The 11,416-nt window shown below is 33.3% G+C and overlaps 1 protein-coding gene across 1 annotated transcript; it reads left to right on the top strand.

Moving 5' to 3' along the window:
• Nucleotides 1-397: 397 nt before the first annotated feature.
• Nucleotides 398-10,904, top strand: LOC145660743 (uncharacterized). Its single transcript, XM_081726152.1, has 3 exons — nt 398-488; nt 7,357-7,553; nt 10,836-10,904. Exons 1-3 carry the CDS (start codon nt 398-400, stop codon nt 10,860-10,862), a joined length of 315 nt encoding a protein of 104 aa, XP_081582278.1. The 3' UTR covers nt 10,863-10,904.
• Nucleotides 10,905-11,416: the final 512 nt, after the last annotated feature.

Here is an 11,416-nt window from a genome sequence, read left to right as displayed (position 1 = left end):
CCTCATCCAGCTATAAAAAAAATGCATTCGTCCAAAACTGGTATCTTATCTAAGAGAAATGCATAAACAGTGAGATCGTTAGATTCCTGTATGACGTTATTTTTATCCTCCAATCTTATTCACGACAAGCATCATTTCTACTTTAGTCGGCGGAATATGACAATTGAAAACAATAAGACTACGGCAGTTGCTGTTTTATTTCACATTGTTCTTTTGTGTATATCTTACGTAATTAGCAACGAAATTTCACATTTTACACCCTTCATTCCGTAATTTATTTAGCATAAAATCTTGTAATTGTAAATTATGCTTTCGAAAATAGTGTTAGGTTCTGCTTTCTTCCTAAGGTCTGTCCTTAAATAGAGCACCAATGGTGTCATTTAAGCACAAACAGAAAATGATTTTCGACATCAAGGTTGTATGTTTTCTGTTAATATGCATCTATGGGACTCCTGAAGCTGTCGATCCCGACAGCTTCGGACTGCCACGTAAGTTTCAAAATATTGATAGGTATTGATCATACTCAAAAACTATTTTCTTTACTTCAAATGAAGTGTAACTTATACTAACACAGAAACGTGTAACAGTGACTCACTTCTTTTGAAATACTGCTATCATTTGGAAAATGAAATTTATAGAGGGCACTTCTTTTGTTATGGATACAAGAGAAAAGAGAGCTTTTTTATAAACAGGCACATAAACTGGGGGATTACATTTTTGGAAAGTTGTTGTGTACCTCACAAATTCAAGTCGTTGGGAAACTAAACTTGACACATAAATGCTTCATTAAAATAACGGAATAGTAATTTCAGCCATTGAAGAAAATGATCGTATAAAATCAGTCACGATCCAGAAATGTTTGAATGTGAAATTTTATGAGATAGAAATGCAAAAGAAGCAGTTTATAGACTACTAAATAATCATAAGAAAATAGAGGCTCAAAAATCAACTTCTTCTCGGAAAACCATATTCCTAAGGGTGTATTTATATGGCATCCATATTTTTTGTGGTTTTCCTTATTTTGAAAATGGCAAAAGAGAACATCCTTAATTTAGATAGGTTATATTCATTACTTAACTTCTTATTTAAAAATAGACGGAGTTTCATAGTATTCCAAATTCCGCTTCCAATTGGCGGAAACGAGATACGTTTCATTAACACCGTAATTTCTATTTCTTTCATTTAGAAAATGGCGACTATATAGGTTAAGGTCTGACATTTCGTACGCATATTCTGGACTAAGTATAACGGACTAAATGATTCACCGTTCTTGAAAAATCTCACATTATAGTTGAAAAGTGAACTTTGGCTTTTTTTTCGTCCAGAGACGGTCGAATGCGAGAATTCATTTGAGTAGGAGGTATGTAATTCGGTATATTTACTCTAAACTAAACGTAAGTAAATGCGCGTTTCAGTGTCTTCTTGAATTCCATTCATATGGTAAAAAGAGGAAATTTATAAAGGAGTCAAATTTTACTTTCCTAATTCAGAAAGCGTCATCTATGCGGAATCACTTAATTGGAGATGTAAAATTCAATGCGAAGACCCTTACTTAGATACATGTTTTACCACTTAAGAAGATACATGTTTTACCACTTCCTAAATACCGCTCCTAAAAGAGGAAATGGAATGACCCAATTGCATACTATTGATTTCTTTTCTTATACTGAGAAAGTGGATAATTTGAGAATTAACGTAAGTTGAAAACGGAAAATTCCATGTATCAACCTGTAGAAAAGATTACGAAAATGCAGTGTCTTTTTAAAGAAATTACATCGGACAACTGAAAAACCTTTCTGAAGCTCTGAATATTCCTTTCTTAATTCAGAAAGGGACTAAAGGAGAAGAGTCCCTTAATTCAGTTAGAGAAAAGAGGATTGACATATAAGTTATTCATTAAAATAAGGAAATATATATTTTGGTATTTACTAAATTACGCATATAAGATGAAAAGTTCACCATTTCCATAATGCTGATATTTCCTATTATTTATTCACTCCAGTGAGTTTGAGGTTTTCCTGACCTTCTATGTGTATACCGCAGTATCTAATTTCTTAATTCAAGACAATGGAATACGTGTTCCTGCGTGATGGAATTCTCAGTCTTCTTTAATTGTACGTCGTACTTTGTTTCTCGTTCAGTTGTAGCCTGGTCAGCACAAAATTTGGTAGCCAAATAGCCGATTGTCTATGAAATAACAGATCATTTATCTGTGGACGAGCGCGGTCAGCTCCAACATTGTACGCTGTGCGCTTTCGAGTTCGATTCACTGATAGTGTGATAATACATCAGTGAGATTATAATACTTTAGCCTTTGGGGTATCATTTTAAATTTTTCCTGTGTCTCCTTGTCATTATCCGGGTCCATTTGTAGCACTGACGTTCACAAATTCTCTTCTCCATAGAGGCCAATTTGGAGTTTCATTTGGGTAAATACAATGATATACTTCAACCTGCCATTCAATAAGTTCACTCTTATTATATTTACAAACAAGAGACACCCAATTGTCCGCCTCCGATTTCAATGAAATCTTTCTAGCTGATAAAGGACATATATGTATTATTTGTGATGACAGAAATTTTTGCCATGGTGTATGTTTTCTATTTTTGTTTATGATTTTTAAGAGTTGTGATGTGGGTATTAGTAATTACTGCAGAAGTCCCTTACTAACCTTTGTGAACGGAGCGTTAATGAAAGAACAACCATGTAGATACATATAAGGCCTAGGGGGAAGTTGTATTGTAGGTATGACCTTGATGGTAGCCTTCTTGAAATCCGCCATTTCGAAATAAGGTTAAGTGTTTTAAATAAGAATAGGGTAATATGATACATAATTTCGGGCTAGAATTTGATCAGGAAGACAATGGTAAAGCTAGTTTTGGGATGCACCCATTTGGAGAAAAGTTACATGCATTTAATACCGGTAGTTCACTTACTACGTGCGGAAGTACCTTGCCTCCGCTTCTAACTCGCGTATTAATGATAATAAGTGGATAAAAGCTTCGGCAATACATATTATGTTTATAGGGAAGTGATACGGTAAGGGTATCCTTGACCGCAGCCATCTTGAAATTCGCCATTTTGGATTAAAGTGAAGTTTGAAAAATGAAAACCATAGCATGTGACACATCATTTTAATAGCAAATTTTCCCAAAAAGCTAATGCTATGCTTAGTTTTGTTCTATAGTCAACCAGTATGAATTTAGGACTGCTTCTAATGTGCACCAAATATCCATTATTCGATCTTTCAAATTGGCAACATTCCTAATTTTCACCGCATGTTTTAAGATTCCAACTGGCACTTTGCAATTGTTGCCATGGCTCATGTTTTCTAAATTTATTACATGTTTTAAGAGTTGTGATTTGTCAGTTCATGAATAGTGTTGAGACAAGCATCCAGCAATCTTTCTGAATTTTCAAGAAATGCTAAATGTCATTTGTCTGCAATCAAGTGATCCGTGAAGGATTACATGTTTTAGGCAATATGATGTGCTGAGTTATTGTGTCGAAAAATTAGTATTAACGATTTTTGCCCCGGATATAGAGAGATAGATAGATAGGTACATAAATAGACAAATAGATATATAGATAGATAGAGATAGAGTAAACAAAGAAAAAGCAATGTTTTCCCAGTCTTACTATAGTTTAGGCGTATACCGTACTTAGTTGACGCATCTACTCCGTACGTACGCACCGCCGCGCCGCTACCCTGATAAGTCTAAAGGAATCGCTTGATTTTAGTGGTCATCTACAACAAATTGATTATTTTTTTAAAAAAAGTTACCAAATAAGTTCAAACGCTATGCTTACACCCTTAAGACAGAAGCCTAAAATGGTGTGCAAAAACAGATGAAACTCTACCCAAAATAAATTAATTTGTAAGGTGCAAATAGTAAATGTAATAAATATCCAATAACTGAATGAAGAAACTTAGTTCGAAGTTTCGAAATGGGTAAAGTGAAATAATTGTCTGAAAGTTATTGCTCATTAATAAAAAATTTCGCAGATTGCTATGCAATACAAGTCCCTAGCATCACAAAATGGCGACAGGTAAAATAGTCTCACCCCAATTGAAATAGCGATAATCATACATATAACACGGTAAATTTGAATACTAACAAATTTCTCTACTGGTAAAACCGTGCCATCCTGACAAAACTGCTTTGACTTTTCAACAACTGTGTTTGCGAACGGTAAAATTCTGTAAAAAACTCTTAATATTTAATGTGGTTGTTTAGATATGTATATTATATACAGTGAGGCAAATGCAAAATAGAATACTACTCACTACGATGTGATAATATACAAAACGTAAGTAAAACATGACGAGCATTTCTTATCTGTAATTTTAAAAAACACATCGCATACACAGCGTAACGTAGAAAGATGTACAGAAATTTTCGTGTAGTTTTAATTGGATAAGAATGAAAAACATACATTTTGTTTAATTTCCTTTACTTTACATGATTTCCAAGGACATTTTGTACTCCTTCTATGAAGCATGCTCAACCAATTGCGTACAATTGTCAATATTCGTGCAAACGATCGAATCCTTTCTTCCTTCTTTATAGCATTCATATGCATTTTAAAAATAATAATCGGTTCTTATTTTTCACTTTCATGACTTGAGAGATCTTTTTATTCAAATTGACGATTCTATGTGGAATAGTACAGCCTGGACGTTGATGTTTGAGTTACTTTTAGTCTTTTACACAATAATATAGATAAGCATTGATAGAATTAACCATCTAGCCATCGACTATAAAAGGAGAAAATTATAGTAGAGTGTTGAAAGTATCTATAATATAATTCTTTCCTGTCCAGTTCCTTTTCCAGCTGCTTTTTCTAAGTGATATGCTTCTTTGATTGTCAATCAGCTGTCAACATTTCAGGATAGGCTAGTCTTTGTCAGCTTCGTCTGTTTATGGGGTTCCTCCCCAAATTTGTGTATTGCACTCGACACTTCCTTCTCCTACCCCATGTTTATGCTTAGCATTTAATAAATTATGTAGTGTGTAAGTAATGATTATTAGGAATATTTTGAGTTTGAAGTATTATACATATTTAATAGACTTACCGTTAGCGTTATAATCTGAAAATATCTTAAGTCTGTGTAGATCTACATTGTAAATATGCACAAATACTATTTTTTCGTGTATGGAAGTATGATATATTTGGTGAAGCTAAATAGTAAGTAACAACTTGTGCTCATGTAAACAAGTGTAGTGTTACTAGTGTAAAATCATTTCACTATTTTCTCTTACGCACATACCCACTGCTACTAGCATAACAGCGCCGTGCTATCACATTTTCCTACAAGCTTTATCTCAAATGACTCTGGTATGCATCATTTGTTCTTTATTTATTTATTTTTTTTTGCGACTTAGCTCAGGTCGGATTGTGTCATCCACTCTATTTTTGCGGAATATATCAGGGGATGTATTTAATCTCAAAATGTGACATAGTTATATTTCTTCAACTATTACTTCTAATCGATCCTGTGAACTATTTATACTAAGCTTTATGGTGTCATGTCGCTCAGCGTAAATATGTTCAGGAAAGTAAAACGGAAGCTAATGACAAAATCATATTTTCTAAACAATTGTTTCGAGTGTTGTTCCTAAACATAATGTTTTCTCGGTATATTTGTTGAATTATTATAAAATTTCTGACATGCATTACACGCATTAACCTTAATAAGTTCCGGTCAGTCTTAGAAGCTGATATTCGCCTAGAATTGTTAATGTCTCTACAAATCACGCCCTTTCTCCTCTTCTTTTGACATTAAAATTACACATGACGTTTTGGAAGAAATGTTTCAACCTAGATACTGAATAGTTTTCAGTAGATCTATTTTAGAGTAATCATTTTCATCATTAATAATCATTAACTCCTTGCGTACCAGTGACATCCATATGGATGATGTGAAAATATATCCCTTGTTAGGATCCTAATCCTTGAAATTTTTAGTGGATGCAAGGCAAGATTTAGTTCTACTTTTTCTCCTTAGGTGACAGCACCTTACTGACAGAAAAGACAGAAACTGTGTTTTCTCAGTAGATGGCAGCCCTAAGAGTGCATTCAATCAAAACACAAATGTGTTTGTTTTGACGATAAAAATGATAAATTTTGGAAAAGTAAAATCTTTGTCTTAGATCTCTGGTAAGAGTAGCCGACTTGAGACATGCTAAATTCCCTTCACAACACCACAATTTACCTTTTTCACTTCTAGATTTTCTACAATTCAAATAATTGTTTTTATCAGTAATATGAATGCTCTCGTCACGCGCGCACAGAAGCTACGCAATATACACCTCTCTTGACAGCCTTTTAAAAGTAAATGAAACCGGCTATACTACACGTACATAAGACTATGACACGTGGAACGCAAGGGGTTAATAATCTGTAATGTTATTTAATGAAATAAATGTGTTTCATCAATACTTACAATGTGCAAAAGACTGAACTTTCTACCTCAATATAAATTAACTTGGACAGAGAACTCTAATAAAATTCGAATGTATAGTTATTGAAGTAGCTTTAAAACAGTGCTCAAGTTTCAACATTACTTTCTACACTTTGATTGATTGATCCGTAATACCACCTACTTCTCTTAATGTTTATACTTCGAAATAATCGAAATGTAAGTATTGTAGTTTATAAAAAATTGGTTTTGGTTTACTAATCGTTGGTAATAAGGCAAAACCAATCTACAATAACTAATACGGCCACAGCAACATACAAAACTCACTTTTAGTCAATTTACAATTTCTTGTTTTTTGTTTGTTTTTGCATCTTAGTACTTCCAAAAATTTCGACGGTAGTGGATATTCGCTTGGTCATAAAATTACTATGTAAAGGGTACAGAAAACATCAGTACAAAAAAGGCCGATACAGACAACATGAAACTTGAGCGTAGGCTCAAATAATATGGCAACTGTCTCCTTCTCCTTCTGAATAACTATAGACATAATTAATTTGTGTAACTTCTATTAGGCCGTGATCAGTTAGAACAATGTAAGGAAAAAATAGTATCACCTCTATAGGAGGTTAAACTCGGGCTCTGCAGTTGTTTGCTCCTGTTTCACAGACTAGGCCCATTCTCATAATATACAATATTTTGGTAGATAAGTGACATGATTTTTCTTCACGCATAGATGCTAATTCTCATAGAGATCGTAAGGTAATATAAAGTAAATGAACATTCTATAATTTTGTATTTCACTACGCAATATGTGTGTTAGTTATTAATTATTCTAACTATACGCTTCTCATATTATTACTAACGGCACGATTATATGAACCCAAAAAGCATTCGATTAGGTGTCTTTATCAGTATTTTGTCTTGATTTCAGCATGTAAGCCAAACGAGAAAACCTCTCGAACAGTGCCTTGTGAAAGGCACTGCGATATTTTACAGCAGAATATGATTGAATTGTGTACTTTAGAATTATGGAAACTCTCTTATGATATCTGTGTGTGTGACGACAATTCCATTCGGAAGTCAAAAGGTGGACCCTGTATTCCAAAATCAGAGTGTAAAGTTGACCCGGTAAGTACATTTAGATCTACAATGTATGTACAAAAATAGACCGTAGAAAAGGTTTCGTACTCGATGATCGGACACACTTTAAACTTTTGAATGTCAACTAGAGTTGCCCAGCATATTGTACGTGCAATATTATTTGTTCCTGTAATAGTAATTTCATATGAAACATTTAGCAATTTAATGGAAGTAACTGACAGAATTGAAACTTAGCAGTTTAATATGATATTGCATCATATTCTGCCATAAAGCAAATCTGATGATGCATTAAGAAATCGCAGAGTTTTTGATATTAAGCAAGTAGGACATTAAACAATTCAGATTCACTAAATTACCCAATCCAATGAGAAAGGATTAATCAACTTCCTCCACCGGAATCTTGTATTTAAAACATAGAACATTTGATCCGTTATTTTAAGGTTTTATATTTGGCAGACTTTGAAAATTGTTCGATTTGATATCTCTCGGAACACTTATAGCTCTCTGAACTGGTTTGTTACCATACTGGGATCGGACGATATTGCCCGGAAACAACATCTGGAGAATATGATTCAACTTTCGACTAAAACGACGAGGCAGTCACGGGGAATTACACAGTCAACGAAATTTAGACCACAACTCACTGGAAATCACGATATTGCGGCCAAGACGATGACAAATCCATATCGTTTCTCGGTTGGTTGGAGGCGTTATGGGTAATAAGTTATTTGAACTCAAATAAACATAATTTGTGATTTCATATAAGAGGGACGATGACCTAATCGAGGATATCACACATTTACAGTTTTCACCTGTCTCGGAACGATTGGAGTCAAGCTAGAGTGTTACAGTTTACTAATAGTGGTTTACCGATGACACTAATTAAAAGTTCTAGTAATGATAGTATTAATTCAGGAAGCAATGTAAGTGATTTCTATTTCAAACCAAATATTCCAGGAAACAAGATTAATAGCCAGACCTCTACACTTCTTTTTCAGAATGAAATGAAGGAAATTTGTAGTTTAAAGTGAAACGCGTATATCTGTTACGTTACAGAAGATCCCTGATTATCAAAGTAAATGATTATCAAATATTTGATAGAAGTAGAATATGCGAAGAAACGATGAAACTTTAACGAAGTACACAGACATAATATTATCCACCACAATCACACACATGATCTGGAATCGAACCAGTTATCCTATTCACCAGAGTTGAAGCTCTACTACTTATCAACAGTGTTCCCCTTCGCTTCTCACAAATATGAAACTATACTTGAATTTGCGTTTACGTGTATAGTTATCTTACTAGGATGTTTTAATGAATTAATGGGGGCATCACATAATCTCTGAAATGACTTTTGGAAATGTCGTGCGGAAGAGTGGCAATTGTTGAATAAATATCGTATTAATTTCTTCCATATTTATCTCATCTTCAAAGTGTGCATTATTATAATAAAAAAAACAAAGAAAAGAAAAAACAAATATTCATGCTGGTAATCTTGTTGATAATATATATGATTTTTGTATTTACAGTGGTTGCTTGCTCATAAGTTTTGTTAAATTTTGAGTCAATGATAAGTATATATAGTAATTTGAGAATTTAATATAAAATAATATCTGATGTAGGTTAAGAAAGGAGAGGCGATCAAATTTATATATAATACTTTTCTTAGTTTAACAAGACTTTCCGGGTTGTTATTAGCTGACACATTGCCAAAGAAATTGTATAAAGATTGCTAATATTTGTGCAAACTGAAATACCGTGAAAATGATTACGTGAAAACTTTATATTTTTTCATTAAAATTCAACACGTGTTACAGTTTCCCCAACAAACTCTGGCTTCATCAGCAAATAATTAGTTTATATGTAAAAAAAAACTGATGAAGAAAGACTGGTAACTATAAACGAAAACACTATTTATCGAGACAGAGCAGTAATACAACAAGAGGACACTCGAGGAAACACGTACGTAGGGAGCAGGCACGGCGTCAACGAACAGTATTCTCATAAATAAGAATAGTACCGCACAAGAAGTACTTAATAGCGCTCTTTTACTCCTTTTAACTCAATTATGTTTCTATTATTTAATTGACACTAGTAATAAAAACCTAGTAAACATAAAATACTGTTTTTTTTTTTGCATCGTCCAGAAACGCCCTGAGAGTGTACGTTAATATCCCAGACAATACTTTTCCGTATGTACTCATTCATTTTAACCTTACAAGTACTACTTTTATGGCTGGCTTTTCGTAACCAACACCAAATATCGGATAGGTTTGGGAAGAAAATCTAATGCAGAGTAGGGAGTAAGTCCAGCAGCTAGGGTGAAAATATATTGTCATTGCTTCGCTTAGTTTCCTGTGCTTTAGTTTCTCCTTTAATATAGTTTCAGATGCCAGAGTAAATAACACCAAAAAGCACTCATGATTTTGTTTTTCTTACCTTATTTGAAGATCTCTTAAACCAAAAACAGTACACAGAACGGTTTTATAATTAAGCAGCATCGTATTCTCTTAAAGTAGGTTAACCTAAACTACATTTGATGTAGAAGGGTCAAAATATTTTTCGAAAATTTAATGGCATAACTGCAAATCAACTGGCATGTTTTGTAACAGGTTCAATAGAATGAATTACATTCAAAATACACGCACACAATTAAGAAAGAAACGATATTTACTTAACCCCTTGCCATATTTTGACGCGCTGGACGCGTTGCTTTTCACTTTTAACTTCCGTATTTTTACGCGTGTCACGCGTTTCGATGTTTGAGCGGCTGTATCCCGCTTGCTGTCAATAGAAGAGAGAAGCTTACAGGTTTCCTGTGCTTTGTGAATATCTGTTAGTTTAAGTAAGCGCCAGAATAGGCATAGATGTTTATAGCATTGCAAAAAAAATCCGAAAAAAGTCATATGTGAAGGGGTTAACTGTTCGGGCGGAAGTGTGAACTAAATCAGTACGGCGTATCAACTTCACCTGTTTTGAACTGCCACCTATCAATAAGAATATAAAACACGCTTTAATAATTCTATGATCTGTAAAATTTGCTTCAGGTCCATTTTAGACTCTCGTTCAAGTGTCTTGAATAATATTCCTTTGAACGTGTAAATTTGAAGTATTGAATTATCTTGTTCAAGATTTCTTTGACGGTATATAACTACCAGAATATAAGTCATCCTTACCTAAGTATGTTGTTGATTGATCACTATTTTTATTTATGGAATCGTGGCAATACTTATCATGGTAACACAAAACCTACGACAAATTATTTATACAACATTATTAATATTTATTACTTTTTCTTTACAGGAGTTTGAGAAATGGAAGAATATGTAATAAAACTCATGCTGTAAATATGAGAATGAGCTAATAAAAAACTACTAATTAAGAAAAATATATTTTTATTCCCTAAAAATTAGAACCTTATTGATATATGCTCTGTAATACATGATTATATGTAGAAAACATTGAAATCATTGGGAGAAGAAACCCGCTAGTGGAACTAATTTTTTCTGTGAGCAAACCATAGTGTCAGTTTTAAATTCATTTTTAACGTATTGTCCACCTCGTTGACGGTGAATTAGTGTCCCTCTTCTATATTAAAAAAATAAGTGTATACTCTAACTGTATTTTTATCATAATTACTTCAGACATACAATTGTCTTCCTAAAGACGTATTAACATTCTAAGTGACAGTCATTCATAGAAGTCTATATTTGTTATGAAGTAAATCGAAACATACACGTGTATGTTATTTGCACACCAAATGTGCTTATTTAAATTATCACATAATAAGTGCAATTATAGCAGTGAATCCAATGAAAATAACATTATAAATTATAGAAAACCGCAGGAATACGAGGAAGCAAATTACTACACGTATCACATGT

The sequence above is a fragment of the Thermobia domestica genome, chromosome 9, assembly GCF_964235325.1.
Source record: "Thermobia domestica chromosome 9, izTheDome1.hap1.1, whole genome shotgun sequence".
NCBI lineage: Eukaryota > Metazoa > Arthropoda > Insecta > Zygentoma > Lepismatidae > Thermobia > Thermobia domestica.
This window is presented reverse-complemented; position numbering and strand designations above follow the sequence as displayed.

What these genes read in the sequence shown, in the direction of transcription:
- LOC145660743 (XM_081726152.1), top strand. Translation starts at nt 398, where the DNA reads ATGATTTTCGACATCAAGGTTGTATGTTTTCTGTTAATATGCATCTAT. An exon ending in CGACAGCTTCGGACTGCCAC is followed by an intron (nt 489 to 7,356) that starts GTAAGTTTCAAA and finishes TCTTGATTTCAG; the next exon opens with CATGTAAGCCAAACGAGAAA. An exon ending in CAGAGTGTAAAGTTGACCCG is followed by an intron (nt 7,554 to 10,835) that starts GTAAGTACATTT and finishes TTTTCTTTACAG; the next exon opens with GAGTTTGAGAAATGGAAGAA.